At 44.4% G+C, this 17,016-nt stretch overlaps 1 protein-coding gene across 3 annotated transcripts in view; it reads right to left on the minus strand.

The window, feature by feature from the left end:
• The window catches only part of LOC100226716 (VPS10 domain-containing receptor SorCS1), a 258,047-nt gene extending 241,337 nt beyond the window's left edge, over positions 1–16,710 (minus strand). For all 3 annotated transcript variants that reach the window (XM_030276370.4, XM_041717188.2, XM_030276368.4), the window contains exon 1: positions 15,347–16,710. In XM_030276370.4, the coding sequence (XP_030132230.4) occupies positions 15,347–15,970 (624 nt within the window). In that variant the 5' untranslated portion in view covers positions 15,971–16,710. The remainder of the gene's footprint in view (positions 1–15,346) is intronic.
• Between the last annotated feature and the right edge of the window lie 306 nt (positions 16,711–17,016).

Raw genomic sequence — 17,016 nt, forward strand, 5'->3', positions numbered from 1 at the left:
CCTCCTTAGCTCAACAGTGGCAGCCCACTGCACCTCTGAGTCTCAAATCCAAGCCAGGCTGGAAACATTCTGCTGTGATTGCATTGTCAGCCACAGGAGAGCTCAATCCAAGTCTCCATGCTCAAAAGGAAAAAAAAGCACCACTGGATTTCCCCAGTCTGCACAGGATGATCCCTTATCCATATTAACTTTTATCACAGGGGAGGGCCTAAAGGCTTTTGGTTTTCCTTATATCATTCTTTTGAAAACAAAAGCTGTGTCTACAGACTTTTGTTGTCCCCAAGTATTTCACTTCTTTCTGAGCCCAGAGACAGCATCTTTCCTGCTGTAAGAGCTTGTACCTCTTCAAGTAGCAAGGCAATTCCCTGCCAAATTCAAGAAGGTAAACAAAATACATCTCTTCTGGCAAAATGTCTCCACACCAATTTGTGTAATTGCCCACGTCTTTGAAGAGGGCCTCGTGTGCATACAGCTCTGACTCTAAGCATTGAAACACGATTAAACCAGAATTAAACCAGATGCATCAGACACAACTGACTGGCTGGTTCATGTCAAACCTCCACAGGTGGTGGCTAAGAAAGGTGACTCTCATTCAGACACGCTGAGAAAAAGTAGTACAGTGTATGCAGGAAAAGTCACAGTGTGGAAAATTAAAAGTAAATTCTTTCATCTATAGCTCACCCTCCAGCAGCATCTCTGCCTATTGAGTATGAAATTTTGGCTAACAATGTTAATATCTGCCAGTGTGTTTCCTTATTACCTCCACCAAGCTCTTTTACCAAGACATAATCAGGCTTTTTTACTTTTATCCTGGCTCTTATCTTCTGCATCTTTTGTTACTGGCCAGTGCTTCTACATCAGGTAGGTCCAAAATGCCCAATAGAAAAAAACCCAACATTCTTTCTCAAAAAGCTCATCTTTCTCTCTTTGCATGAAATCAATCCAGCGATCTGCATCTAAAATAGTGAAATTTCTTTTCCTTCTAGAGTGTCTTTTTAGCCAGTTCTGGAGCTTAAACCACTATTAAAACCTAGTATTTGGATTGTAGTGCCCCAATGCACAAACCTTACCTTCTCCCACATTTTCCCCCCCTGCTCTTTCACTTCTTTAGGCCATGTCCCAAAAACTTAGCTTTCTAACACAATCACATTATTCTTCTCCAACAGCAACTTCCATTTGCTGCCCCATCCCTGTATTTTCCAAGCAACATCTGAGCACACAATTTTCCAGCCTTATCCTCCCAAAGTTTTACTAGCTCTTCTCTCATTCTCCACTTCACATTGACCCACAAACAGAAAGGTTTCCTACCTGGTTAGAACACATTTCTCCCCCAGCACTGGTTCTTCAGTGGTAGAAAACATTTTAGACTGCAGTGGGTTTTCTTTCAATTAAGATAACTCAGCATCAGCTTTTCAAAACTAACCGACAACCATGGTTCAGCTTCTCTGCTGCAAGAAACTGTCAGCTGACTACTTAAAGCTTCACAAACTTCCACAAAATACCCTCGATTATCACACTTATCCCTCATATCCCTTCCTGGTCCTTACTCACTCCTTCCACCTGAGAGGACAGGAAATCGCAGACAGATGGGTCCCTCTCAAGGGCCTGTTGACATCCTGAGAGCTTCCCCCATCTTCCTTCAAATTGCCTTCTTCTGCTTCTCCCCATACCCTAAAATCAATGCTCATCTCCTGTGTTTGTGCCCATCTGTATCTTCTTCATAGTTCTTTTTTTTTCCCTTTCAAAAGTTAATTGTCGAAATCACAAAAAAATTTTACTTGGCTGAATGGAATGATCGCATAATCAATGGGTCTGTAAACCCCGTGTTTCTGCTGCTCCTTATCTCCTGTTCACACATTAAAAGCAGCAGCAAACATCCAAAACATCCACCTTACCCACTGCAATCCAGTTATCTGACTCCTACATAAAGCACTCCGAGCATTCCTTGGACACTTGCTGCACTGAGGCGGCTGCATCTGCCTCCCAGAGCATGGCTGAAACAGTTCTTTAAACCAGGAATCAAACATTTCTCTTTAAAGCATCTCAGTGCTTGAAAGAGAAACATCGTACATCAATTGCAATTAACACAGAGGAGACATCTCCTTGTTCCACGCGGAAACACTGTCAGCGATTAACACCTTCAGGAGGCTCTGCCTGAGTGGAAATTGTGCACCTTGGGATCTCGGCTATCAATCTGCTCAGCAGGGGAAGGGGTCAGAATGGTGAAAAAACAGCTATTTGGGCTTTCAAAAATGTTTCTCTTGCAATTCATTCTCCCCTTGAGTTTCTGTTCTAGTTAACAAACGGTGAAGCTGCCACACTTCTGATTTTCCACAGAGCTATCCTCAGTGAAAGCTAAGACTGTTTCAGGAACAAAAAGCAATATCTGATATTCAAGTTCCCTTCACCGTAACTTTACAGCAGCCAATAAAGATCATCTTATGGCAAAATATTGCCAAGATTAATTTTAAAACCACCTTCCTAGCTACAGTCTCCATCTGAATGTGTCAGAAGCCAGCATTTCTGTTCTGAGGAATTCAGACAGGCTTGGTTTCAGTCCCAAGAGGGAAAGGCAAGATCATTAAATTTCCCATGAGTATCAGTAAATATTTTTCACCTGATAGTCAATAACACTAAATCATTTCCTCTCTATAATGTCAGATCATTAAACGTTAATTTAAAATATACAGCGAGATGTGGCTTTGGACACTTCAATGATTATCAGTGATAAAATCACCATAATTGGTTATAAAAGGAAAACATTTGAGCCTTTAAGACTACCCTCTGACTTGCCTCCCTGCAGCACCTTCAGTGCCCCAAGAACTTCAGCAAAAATCCTATGGTGATGCCCTCCAGGCAACTGAAGAGATTCAGCAAAGAGGAGAGACAAGGAACCCAAATCTCTTCAGGGCAGAAAAATACCATTTTAAACACACATGGCCCAAGAATACACAGGGCCCATTACCAGAAGTGAGGGTCAAAGAGGACAGAGGAACGAGGAACTTTTATACTTATTGTTTTCTATGTGGTATAGAATATGTGCCCACCATGTTGTCATTATCTTGGTGCCACAGCAAGTCAATGGGCAAGGTTTCCCATTACAGCCTTTGACACTATCAGAATGCAGACCATTTTGGTTGGTGTTTTAGTGTAGAAAATGTCACTGAAAATGACATACCTCCAAGAAATTTTCTGATTTTGACTAACCGTATTTTCTAACAGAAAATTCTTCTGACAACTTTCTTCCCCCTGACAACTTTCTTTCCCCAAGTGGCTCTAATATTAGTATTTCATGACTTAAGTGTCTCAGTGGTGTTTTCAATTTACTGACGTCATCTGTCCTGTGTAAACTCAACACTGAGAGTGAATATTTAAGACTATGTGTCATCCATCTTCTTCTGTCCTTATTGCGCTACTGCATTCATTCCCCATCCTTCATTATACCATGTATTGCTACAATGAAATATTTTCATCTCCTAGCAGCTGCTACTGCATAATGTATTTCTGGATCATCTGAGTAGCTTGTTAGGAGGAAAATTTACTAATGAGTTAAAATTTAATTTGTCGTGTGTCATCCCAGTTCAGACATCAACCACACAATGCCATATATTTAAGCAGAAGCCCAAAATTACAGACATCTTTCCTCTTCTTTGAACTCTCTCCAGCAACAATCTCCACATATGTCCTTATTTAAACAAAATTATCTCTATATGAAGGATTAAGTGCAGGTTTCCTGAGTAACATTTTGTAATGAGATGCTGATTCTTTTGTACAATATTCTCTGCTCCTCATAAAATTTCTCAAAGTATTTCTTTCCCCTACTTGCTCATAAAGGTTTGTTTCATACCAAAATTCACCTTGCCAAATGCAAGATTTCTCAGAAATTACTCTTTCTGCCTGGCCTTTCAATACCTCAGTGTCAAAAAGGAATAGAGATGGATTCTTCTGCTTGCCTCAAAGCAGTTCTTGGCTTAGATGAATACTGATTTATGTGAGTGGAAAAGGCACAGACTCCACATTTCTCCTCAACTACTTCATCCTGAGAAAGTGCCAGATGCAATGGAGATAGGAGATATAGGAAGGATAGAGAAAGGCAGGCAATGAAATTTTCTTCTCTTTGTGTGTGCATTTCTCTTTCAGTCTGACAGGAACACTGGTGATCTCTTAACTCTTTTTGGAAGGATCTTTGGAAAGTAGTTTGGGATTTGTTTTCTTATTTCACTTCAAAGCCATCCCTCAGATGCCTCACTGATAAGCCTGCCTTAACAACTTGAATAGCACTGAAGAAAATTTGTGCTGCTGTACCCAGGACAGACACTGACAGCAATTTAAAAAGGACATGCACAGCCATCAAAACACAGGCAGATAATCCAGAGCACAAACATTTCCTGGAAATATCTGTTACACTTAACATCACATTAGAAGTTCTAGGAAACATCAAAATCTCTTTGGTTAACTCTGCTTTAAGAGAAATGTAATGTTCACTTGCACTACAGCAGTATTTCACCTCCTCTGTTTGCCGTGGTGAAAAGCTCAGGTGCAATAAAACTGTCAAGACAGAGTTGGCTCCCAAGGAGGGCTGGAAGGGACCAACACCCAAACAGGATGTGGTAGACAATTATACCTGGGACAAAACTAAAAGGAGAGCTTGAGAAGCAAGTGAGAAGCACCAGAAACATTCATTTTCTCCCTCTGAATCCATGCACAGATCAGACAAACCATCAGTATGAATGTTATTTGCTTCACTGCATCCTGTATCTATACCTTGTGTACAGCCAAACTTTTACCATGTAATGACAGCCTGCATCCTTGTGCCTGTACTTGTCCAGCTGGCAGGCAGGCAGGGATATGGCAGGTGGACATAGCAGGACCACCTCCTTCCTGCTGAAGCCTCCAGGTGTTCCCCTCTGGAAGGAGTGTTATTCCTGCTGCCCACGCAGCGCCCTGCTGCCAACACCTGCAGGATCCTGTTTAACTGCTGCCCAGGGAGCTCATGTTTGACAGCATCAGTGCAGGCTGCCCTGCCTCGTGGTCTGACCTGTTCATCATGACACTTACTAGGGTTTTGTGCACCCTCCATTAATACAGAAACACCTACTTGCCTTCCCAGCCCTTCTGCACCAAGGGAAAGCATCAGCGCTCGCACACCTACGCACAGGTGTGCGTGGCTCTCTCCTCGTGTGTTTACTGTTTATCCTTTTTTTTTCAGGAATCACACTCAGAATGTGTTGCTGTCTGAGCTGTCACTGCCTGTCACATTACAATGAAATCGCTGCTTTCAGAAGCCAGTTCAGGTTGTTTAGTCACTGCTCCCCTCCAAGCTGCCCATCACAGGGCAGTCGCCAGGCAACAGCATCAACAGGCAGGGCTGTGGGTGGCTGATGAGGAGGAGGAGGAGGATGCAGCACACGTTTGCAGGGAGGAAGAACTCACGTTCCCATGGGAGCTATGGGAGCTGCTGAGTCTCTCTCCACCTGATGGGATCCCAGCCTGCAGCATCATGACAGTAACAGAGATTTCAGTCACTGCTGAACCCAGTGTTAAGGAGGGGAAAAAATGATGCCAGGAGCCTGGTGCATGGCACAGGAGTGCAGAGCTGGGTCTCCTTTCCTCAGCTCTTGTAGGGGTCCATGGTCCAACTCCCTCCATCACAGGTGGGATGGCAGGGTCCTACCATCATGCCTTGGCCACAGCCACAGGCACAGACTGGGGAATCAGACAGCTGGAATCAACCACATTCACTCCTTTAACAACTTTAAAATTAGTTCTTTTGGAGTGGATGACAAGTTTCTGGAGAAAAAAGAAAGATCACATACCATCTTAGAAAAGTTGAAAATAAAATGGAAGGCAACACCAAACTGGAAGCTTTTTGTCTAAAAATGAGCTGAAGAATAATTTTGTTTATTTTTGTTTGTTTTCAAGGATACACAATTAAACAGGCATTTGTTATTGAAACAAACACACAGATCTGCGTCAAAGCATCCTTCAGTTACAATAGCCTAAATATTTGCTACTAAACTTCATCAGCTCATCTGTAGTGACACAAGGTCACTGGATCCAGGCTAAGTCCAGATCTATGTAAGCCAGATCTATTCTCTTCTCATCTGTGGCCCAGGTTCTGTTATCCTTAATATATTGAGGGGGTGTGTGGAAACATGAACACAAATGGAGAAGGTGTAGTGCAGTCCCTCCCCATGGTTCAATCCTCAGCCAGAGTAACAACTCAGGGAATAATCACTCCCCAAACTTCTCTAACATGGTGGACTTTTGCCAAGGACTTGTGCATTTTGAAATTAAGTTTAATGTATCTCCTGCTTTGCTGATGCATCTATTAATAAGTTGTTTAGCCTGTCCTATTAAAAAAAAAAAAATTCTAAAGTTTCGGTCAAAGTAAGATCTCACTTTTATTTGCAGATAACCATATCCAAAATTTGATTATGATTCCAATAATGATTAATTTAAAGATTTTATCTTTCATCTACAGGAATGTTTTTTTTTTTCTTGGAAAACTCAATTGAAAGCAATGGAAAGCAAATTCATTTTCTCTATCATGTTCTTTGGCATACAGAGCTTGATTTTCAGCATAAGTATTCTTTTTACATCAGAAAAATATATTTACACTTACCTATAAGTAAATACTTAATAGAGTCCTCAAATACTCATTTGAATAGTCAATGGAATTCACTTTTCCTACGTTTGTTTTCAGAGAATATTCAGTGAAAGATACTGGCACAGTTTTTGGCCAAGGCAGGGCACATTAAGCTGTTTCTAAAGATTTAAACTGACCCAGTGACACACACAGAAAGGGAGCATATGACCTCTTTCATATACTGAAATTATACTTTGTAGTTAAAAGAAAAATTTTCCAGGCAAAGTCCAAATGATTAAATGGTGTCCATTTCCACATTAGTGAGGAATTTCTCATTGCTTTCTGAATTAGGACCTTTATGATTACTTCAACCCCCATAAAAAAGTGCACCTGAAAAAATTACATATTAAGCAGGGAAAATTTATGGAGATAAAAACATGCCTACGTTTGTTATATAAAATATTTCCCTTGAATTATTATATCCACCTTAAATTTAGTGGGGGAGGTGAGAATGGGAGGAGAAAAAGAAACATTTGAGAAATGACATGGGATATCTCTGTTGGGTTATCTATACAGCCTGAGATTTTCTAAGGAGCTTTGCACTTCCTCCTCAAGAAGTACATGAACATTATCTGCAAGAGCTCATGGCACTGCTGTCCTTACATGATCAGCAGCAAAGGTGACCCCAAACCTCATCCAATTAGGATGTGAACACTGACACTGGGCTGGGACCTGGCGGTGTAAGTTACCAAGAGCTTCCCATTTGTGGGTTTCCACCCCAAAAGCCCAGATGAGATGAAGGGGTTATCTCTGGAGATTTCCCAGCAGGGAAGAGAAATCACAAGGTCCATGACTCCCCTGACCTTCCTGCCCCTGCAGAAACAGTTCTGCCCCAAACGCGGCACGGGGAGAGCGCACGGGATGCCCTGTCCTGGTTTGGGCTGTTCCAGTTGGAGCTGCTTGCCATTGACATCCCCCCACAGCTGCTGGAAGAGCTGAAACTTCCTTCTTCCACCTAAATCTCCACTGTTTCCTCAAGCCCCTGCTCCCCACTCACCCCACATCAGGGGCACCTCAGCACAGCTGCCCTGAGCATGTGCCTGGCATGGCAGCTCCAACAGCCAGTGTGCAGTCACAAGAGAACACTCCTACACTGAGGGACACAATGGGAGGTTAAATTAAGTTCTTACAGACCCTCTAAAAGGAAGAAATTACATTTTAGGACATATCCTAAAATATCCTGCTCCTTCTGAAAGTACTTTTATGTTCCCCAAGGAGAGAAAGTACAGTACTAAGTAAAAGTGTTATTGTGTTACCAGCACTGAGAATTAGGGATTAAGGGCTCTTACATTAACTGTTGTTTGATTTAAGATACAGCCAAAAAAAATTCCAAGTGGCACAAAAATCATTTTACTGCATCAACTTTTATATGCACTGAAAATTCCAAAAAAATTACTTTATCACCCAGTGCTGCCATTTGAATTGGAATCAAGGTCCATTTTCATTTAACACAGAAATGTCAATTAGAGCTGTGGGAGTCATTGATTTTTTGGTTTGCTGGCCAGGTATAAAAAAATAATTGAGGAAAAAAAGCACCTCATGTCAGTCTTAATTTTTTTTTCCTCTTTGGAAATGTAAACCTGAATGCAGCTTTGCATCTAGATGAACAGGATCCAGTACACACAGCTTTTAGGATAACAGCAGTTACCTAAATATAGACAAAACCAGTTTGAGATGCTGTGTAATTCCCATACCTGGACATCAGGCAGGACATAGTTCCCACAGGAGGCCCTTACTCTGTGAAGCAGCAGCCAGAGGTAATGCCATCTCAGGTGTCCAGCACACTGAATCAAGGTTTTTGTAGCACTGCATTATTTTAAAATGTAGAATATAAGAATCGGAAACCCATTCAAAAAATGTTGCCTGATTCAAAACAAAAAATGCTGCATTTAAACTTTCATGATTTGGACTTGTTGAGAGCTATTTCTCAGGAGCCTTGGAATCAAAGGAAAATCAATATGAACCTACAAAATGCTCTGGCCAAGCTACAACAGCATTTTCCAGAGAAAGAAGTCTTTATTGGGGCAGCTTCATTCCCCTCGCTGGAGCTCTGCACAACGCCAGGGCTGTATTCACTCTGCCGTGGCAGGAAAGGCCCAGAGGATGTGAGATTGTCCAAGGCCAATGCTGACCTTGCAGCCCTTCATATGTAAAGCTGTGTCACAACTGAATGGGTCTCTAACCCCTCCAGAATGAATTAAAGACTTCTGACCTCCTTGCTTCCCCCTCTGGACTGACTTCACCGTGGTCACCACGTTAGGGAAATACAAACATCTTATCTGAAGCCAGGAGGAAAGGGAGAAACCCATTTTCTATTACAAAGTACTGTATGAAGAAGATTGAAAGCTATAACCCGATTGCTTTACACACTTTATAGCCTCTCGATGTTGCATGAATGCCAGTTGCAGCCGTCAGAGCTCTTCCATTATTCTCCTTAATCTTCCCTTGTGATGGGATTTGCATATCCCACCTGTCAGCGGCAGAAGCTCCTCACCATCTCCCAAACTCTTTCACAGAGGCCAGCATCACACAATGACAAGCCTTTCTTCCAGTCCTCACAGATTCTCTTTCACTTACTGCTTTCTCTCAGAGCATGGCTCTTCTTATTAACAATTTCCCATGTATCCTATTTCATATTCTGTATATGAAAAGCCTGTGTTTCATCCAGTCAAGAAATATATCTAGAGATGGACTGCAACACAGAATAAAGAAATACTATGGTCGTTGAGTCATTTTTTGAAAATATAAACACACACCCACAAGAAAACAAAAACAAAAACAAAAACAAAAACAAAAACAAAAAACAAAAACAAAAACAAAAAAAAAAAAAACCAAAAAAACTTGAGACCTCTGGTTAAAGGAATAAAGTCCTATGCAGTTACAGGAAATTTAGAGGAGATTTCATATCTAGAATGGATGTGAAGTAATTTATTATCCAACAGTACTGAATATAATCAAGAAAACAAAAATTTGAAAATTTGAAACAATGGACTTTTAGCAGTATTTTAATTTGATTTGATTTTTTTTTTGGTGGTTTAATTCCCATTATTGTTTCCTCACTTTTTATTCAGCCCTTCCAAAATATATTCTCGATAGCTCTAGCAAGAGATTAGCCTGAAACAGTCCCAGCATCCGGTGCATTATACTCTTAATACTATTATATATTCTTGTAATGTGTACATAATACAGACTCCATCTCACTGAATTATATTAATGCCAATCCTCCTTGCATGAATCTTTTTTGGCAGCTGTTTTCAGCACCATAGGAATCAATCTCAATACGAAGAAACTGACACTAGGGTCATTCCTCACCGTGGGTCTCACTGAGCATCTGGCTCTGGGCTCCACATCCACATTCATTACCTTAAAATTCCGCCTTTGTAATTATTCAATTGCCACGGGAGGAAGGGAGTGATGGGCTATCACAGCATCATACAACAAAATGCTGGTCACTCATGGGATGATGCTGGCACCCCTAAGTTTTACTCTGGAGCCACAGCTCTGTCAACAAGAGAAAGGCAGTGGCTAGCAACTATAACCTCTTGCATGAACATGACATTTGGGCAAAGTCTCCAAGTGAAATATTAAAAAAAAATACATTTTTATTATGGTCCCCCCTTCTAGACTGAACAGAACACTGGCAATTTAAGGTATTTTGCCCATGCCTTTACTGCCTCACTTGTAGAAAAGAATATATTTGCTATCATCTTCATTCATCAAAAACAAAAATCAGATTGAAATTTGAGTTCTTGGGAACCTGACTCTTAGAAATTCAGATTTCACTCTCTACAACCTGTTGTACAAGCAGATACAGAAAGAAGAGTGCTTGCTTGATTTAGCAAACCAGAGGCTGAAAGGGAATATCATCACTGTCTGTAAAATAATTCCAGGGAATGTAAGTGCCAGGGAGGGAAAATAACTTCAATTAAAAGGAACATATACAGCTGAAAAAAAATTAATCTAAATTGCCCAATGGCAACATTAGAACAGAAATCAGACAAGTTTCCAACAGTCAGGAGAAAAAGGCTTGGAACAGCTACCCAAAAAGGAAGAAGGCAACAGAAGGGTAAAGAATAGAAGGATGATAGACCCTCAGCTGTTTGTACGTGTTTGTAGTTTGATCAGTCATGGCTGTCGGATGGAGTACTATGTGCCATTCTTGAAATTCCTCACTTACATTCCTCATTTACATTCCTCATTTACCATCAAAGTTGGTCTGAACACTTCAGCTGAAAACCCAGCACCAGTTTATTCACAACTACTTTGTCCAGGACAAAAATTGAGTGCACTGGAAATATACAGGTGCATCATTATTCTGCCTTACCTGTGCCCTGTTTGTCCTGTCAGTAACAATAAGTAATATCTTGCAAGCAATACCTAATGCAGTTTTATCTTGCCTAAAAGCTCTCCCATAAGAGACCTAACTCTTCCCCTGCTGTCTGTTGTAATCACCTGACAAGAGCAATGATGACCTTACAGGCTCCATCCTGCACTGGACCCTTCAGCTGTATCAATCTTCTGCTGTGGGTGGAATACAAAACCTGTCTGGCCGTGGTTGTTTTGCATCTACTCCCAGCTCCACCTCTGTGTCTCCATCAGTCTGCTGAGGATCTGCTGCTGCAGAGGACCTATGAGGAGCTCAGCTTTGTCTTTCCAACCATGTAAATCACAGAAGCTTGAACCAGCTGTTTAAAGGTATCATGCTCACACAAAAGTCAATCCCCAGGTATAAAGTCAAGTACGTGCTTAAATTCTATGCCACACAATTTGAGATCCACACCAATATCCAGCTCATGAGAGCACTTTGTCCAGTGCAAGGCAACAGTAAACTAATATTATAATAAATGACTGTGAAACCCATGCTGCTTTCTTTCACAGCACCACATTAAAGCACCAGCTGTAGCACCAAGGCACTCAGTCAATCTCCTTTACCTTTCAACCTCCTCCATTTTTTTTTTCTCTTTTTCCAGAAAACTTTCAAATTAACAAATAAGGCACTGATCTTGCTCCAAGCCAACTTAGGACAGAAGCAGTCTTCATTTTTGATAAGCTCTGAAAAGCATCTCTATCCCAAAAGCTCATTATGGACATCACCTAGAGATTTGGTTCTCTCCATTAAAGCCAGGTCTCTCTTTTAGCTCCATAAATCTCTGCTAGCTCTTTTCCCCTAGTCCATAGCATGGCATTAAGGGAGCTACAGAGATTCCAAACCTACAGTGTCAGGACACACCGCAACAGCAACACGTTTGGTATCTCCATGAGCTAGGAAACCTGCCAACTTCCACACCATTGATGACATTTCACAGCGGTGCAAAAAGGCAGAGATCTCACTTGTGTATCTTGCAGCAGAGATTTAAGATTTCAGGACCTATGACTTTTTACTCCAGTTTTATAGGGGCCAGTGGAAAGATGCTCAGGATGCAACAATGCAGGTAAGTACTGCCAGGACTTATTTACAGACTCAATAGTCTAGGCTCTTATTATATTGCCAAACTGATTTCAGGCAGGGTGCTGGCTTGGGCCAGTTAACACCTTCTTGGATCATCCCAGACAGTCCAGCACTCAGTGCAAAGACCCTTTTTGGCAGCCACTTTTGCTGCAGCCACTCTTCTCTGTCTTGCAGACTGAAAGAGCTCAGGATTGTGGAGATGCAGGACAGCTTTGTGTGGCCTCACACACCTCCACTGGAGTCAGAAAAAGCCTGAGGCCCACCTGTATTTTAATGTAACACGGATACACTCCTGATTTCATTCTCATCAGTCATCTGACAAGCCAGTCTTGCTACACCTATGCTCTCCTCTGGGGAACTCCTGCTGACTCCATTAAGTGAAACAAGGTACACAGGAGAGATTAGAGAATATGTGAACTGTGTCATTACAGATAAGCAGAGCATGCTCCAAGTGTACGGATATGAATGTGGATCTGGAGAGCAAACTGTACAGAAAGTACCTAAAATCCTAAAATAACCAAATGAGCCAAAATAAGCACTGATCTAAAACAATTTATGTTGATGGAGTTAAACTTGGACAACTTTTACTATTATTTATTATTCTTACTGTACTTCTGGCTTAGTGAATTCAGAGCAAAATTCCATCAGTTCAGTGGTGCACACACTCAAAATCACAGCCAAGCCTGAGAGAAGCTGCAAACACCCAGAACAATTCCACAGTATAGAATTCAGGAGTTCTTTCAGGAGTTCTTTCTCCACCACAACATCATTGCAATTTTATCTACACCACTACCAAAATAAGGATAAAAGGAACCACAGTGAGGCTGACAGGATAAGGTACACTGCAAATCAAAAACTTCATGGTGACAATGCTTTAATTTTCCAGTTTTTCCACCTAACAGGATTTCAAATATTTTGAACTTTATTTTTGTTTTTCCTGTCCTCACACAGATACTTCAAACTACGATCTTCTTCACACTGCCCCTCTGCCAGGGCAAAAGGCAAAAGTGTTTGACAGCGGCACTTCCAGCGCACACAAGAATGAAAATGAGAAGAGGTGTGTTGCATCCCCATGCCACAGCATGGAAACTCCAGCAGGAATCCAGCAGCTGCTGCTGCTGGAGTGCAGACAGGGCACTGGGGTTACACAGCATCCTCACAAGCAGCACACTGGGATCCTCTGCAACCTCCATGCATGCAAAACTACGTATGCTGTACCCTAAGGAAAGCGTTTCACCCCTAGCCCATCCCACTCCCAACTCCAGCACTGATGGGAACTCAGAACTTCCACACACCGACAATGGGTCGGTGCCACTTTGGGCTTCCTCTGAACACACACCATTGCTTCAGCTGAGCCTGGACAAGCCTCCTGTGCCTCCAAGTCCTGCTGGGCCCCAGCTCCAGTCTGTGTTGTGAGGGGGCTGCAAGCACAGCACGAAACAGAACAGCACTGCCAGAGCCCCCGCAGTGAAGGAGGGAGCATAATATCCCTGCACACGGTGCAACCTGCAGCTCTTCAGGAAGGACAGTAACAAAATGTTTCCCCACAGCTGCCTGAAAACATTTGTACACCAACACACTCAGAAAGTAAATCAGTCCCTGATAACAGCAGCCCATACTACCACAGTAGCCAGAAACATACACAAATATATGTGTACCTAAACACATATATAACAATAGATGTGTCTTGAAAAATGTACAGGTGAAACATAATGGCAGTGAAAGACCAGAGAAACTGCTGCCTGCTGGATGACTTTTTATATCAGAATCTTTTTTCTTAGCAAATGGGTCACTTGAAACCAGTGTCAGTCTCAATCCAATTTGTATGAACAGACTTCAGTTCCTACAAGGCAGCTTCTGTTCACACAACTATTTAAGAATAGTCTAGCTGAGTTGCGAAGAAAGGGGAAAGTCCTTCAAAATGGAAATGACAACTATTCCCCTGTCAATTAATTGATTAAAAACTTCCTGATGAGACCATAAAACCATGTCCCAATTAACTAGGGCTGAACCCCACAGTGAGGTCCTTACGACATCTGCTGCAATTCTAAATTGAGTAGCTCAGTACAATCTATACCAAAAGGAATTCATAATGACTAGACTATAATTTCAAAATGTTATCAGTCTCCTAGTACTGAAAGCTGAGAGAGGCCAAAGATTTCTGCCAAGCAGACAGAAACCTGGCATTACAGATGCAGACACCTTAGAGGAGAGCCCAAGTCCCTCTTTCTCCTGGGAACGTGTATGGGCAACGTAGTCACGTAGTGGTGGCATCCCTTTCTCTCTCATTAGCATTCTGCTTGGTGTCCCTAAGAGGCAAAGTTGGTGAATCCAGACAGACAGATCCCTCCACATCTGCTGGTCCACAAGCAGAGTTAAGGGCAGGCAGAGAGCACTCCAAGAAATTTACCCTTGCCTTCCCTGGGCCTCAGCCCTCAGCTCCAGGTAGGATGGCAGCAGAGACTGAGAGATGCAGTGCCCAAGTTAACCTGGTAAGTTTGATGTCATGACTGTGGCTCCAGCCTGAAATCAGTTGCCTACTTCTCTGGGCAGTTTTGTTCTGCTTGGCTCAACTCAGAGCTGTTCTGATGCTATTCCTGAGACACATGCAGGTTATGAGGAAGAAACAAAACTCTCCTGTTTAACACCTTGGTGGCAAGAGGCAAAAAGCAGCTTTATCCCCTACAGAGAGACACCTCACAGGCAAAGTCCTAAAGCCCTCATGCATCTCCACATCAGCAGGGCCTGGGGATGCGCTGGGCTGACGTGGGCCTCCACAGCTGGCAGGAGGAGAAGCAGCAGCAGAGGGGCTTTCCCTGGGCATCCTTCCAGCTGAGCCTCCCAGGCTGCCGTGAGGGCTATCCTGGGGAGAGGGCTGGATGCGAAGGCGCATCCCCGAGAGAGGCGGACCCTTCCTGTCGCGCCGCGGGCGGTGGCAGCGCTGGATCCCGCTCTGCTCCGGGCCGAGGGACAAGGGGGCCGGGAGGGGGATGTGCTCAGCGGGCGGGCGGGCAGCGGAAAGTTTTTCTACTCCACAAGAATGGCCCTTTTGAAGCCCTTCTGCCCCACTGCACACTGCTAAGCGAAGCCAATCCCCGGCGCCCGGAGGCGCAAAATCCCTTTAGAAGAAGAAAAACTCAGCATCCCCCCACCCTCGATTACACACACCCCGGGGGTGGCGGGGGGGAGAAAAAGAAGAGGAGAAATGAGGAAAGCACGGAGGAGCCGCCCCCGCCCGCGGTACTCACGCTGCTGTTGTGGCCGGACCAGTGCACCATGGCCTGGTTGTGCGCCGAGTCTCCGGCCAGGGCGAAGGTGGTGCTGGCCAGCCGCAGCTCCTCCAGCCCGAAGCGGGCGGCGCCGCCGTCCCCCGGCTCCCGCCCCGCGGCGCCGCCCGGGCCCGGGCCCGGCCCCGCCGAGCCCCGCGGGCTGCGGCCCCGGCGCCGCCGCACCGAGCGCGGCCGGCCGCTGGAGCCCCGGAGCCCGGGCTCCTCGGCTGCCGCTGCCGCTCGGGGACGGCGCTCCCCGGCCACTTTCTCTGGCTCCCTCGTCACTCGCCGTGCCTCCCAGCCGCTGAATTGCATCCCCGGAGCAGGAGCGAGGGTCGCTTGCTGCCCGGCATCCTCCGTGCCGGCCTCTTGCCCTCTCTCACCTCCCTTCTCCCCGAGGAATCTCCTTTGCTCCTTTTCTCCTCTGTCGGTCCTCAAGTGCATCAGTAATCCCTGCTGCGGCTGCTGCTGCGGCTGCACCTGGGAACGGCAGGATCTGCAAGTTATTTCTGCACCGGTAAAGCCGTAAGTGAAGAGAAAAAGCCATGTCCAGTACAGGAGAGCAATGTGCCAGGCTGGGTACCAGCCAGCAACTTTTTCCATCGCTGCCGACTGCTGATGAGTGCGAGGGAGAAAGAGCAAGAAGGAGAGCGCAGGAGCGAGGGAGCCGGGCGCTGCCGATTCAGCCGCCGCGGGGTAAACACGGCGAGAACTCCACGTAAAGTTTCAGACTCTTCTGTGCTAGATGCAGCCGAGGGGTAGACGAGATACTTTCTTCTTACCTCTTTCTTTTTTTTTTCCCTCTTGTTTCCTTTATCTTCTTTTGCACTTTTTTCCTTTTGTCTATTTTTCCTCCGTCTTTTTTCTTTTTTTTTTTTTTTTTTTTTTTCCCAAGACTGGTGTTGCTGATGAGGCTTGTGATGGAAGGCAAAGCCACAACCACACGGGGGAGGAGCTGATTTGAAATCGGAGAGAGAGGGAGAGAGAGAGGAGCAAATCCTGACTGGTGATTTCTCCCGGCTGCCTCTGTGGAAGTCACAGCTCGCTCCTCTCCCGCTCGCTCTCTCTCTGCTCCCTCTCACTTCGCCGCTTCTGCATCACACTCCTCCCGCGGCCGCCCCGCCAGGACGCCCCGTGCCTGTGCCGTGAGTGGCTGGTTACTCACTCCCCCTCTCACACACACTCCAACGACGGACTTAGCCCAACTTTCAAACTCGTATCATCCGATCCTTCCCATCAATTCAATTCAATTCCCCACAGCCTGCTCCCCAGCATACTGAAACCTCCGCACATCGACTGGAAGCAGATGTGCAAAGTGGAGGAACAGTACATGCGTGTGTGTATAGTCTTCCCAGAGGAAATGTTGTAATTCGAATAATTAAGTGGCCTTAAAGGTCTGAGCAGGCTCTGAAATAACCCTTTCTTTCTCCCTCCTCCCGTGGCTGGTGTGAGTGCACTGGAGTTGCTCTGAATAGGCACCTGTGCTTGCTTTCACAGAGGGGAAGTCGCATTTCTACCCCTCTGTACCCTCCTCCGCTTGTGCTTCACCGTGCTGTCGTTTACAGTAGCTGCCGATGCTTAAATAAATCACTCATGCACAGCAGAGATGTACCCACATAAATGCTGATGGAGACAGGGACAAGCTTTCG

Source organism: Taeniopygia guttata, chromosome 6 (genome assembly GCF_048771995.1).
Source record: "Taeniopygia guttata chromosome 6, bTaeGut7.mat, whole genome shotgun sequence".
Classification (NCBI taxonomy): domain Eukaryota; kingdom Metazoa; phylum Chordata; class Aves; order Passeriformes; family Estrildidae; genus Taeniopygia; species Taeniopygia guttata.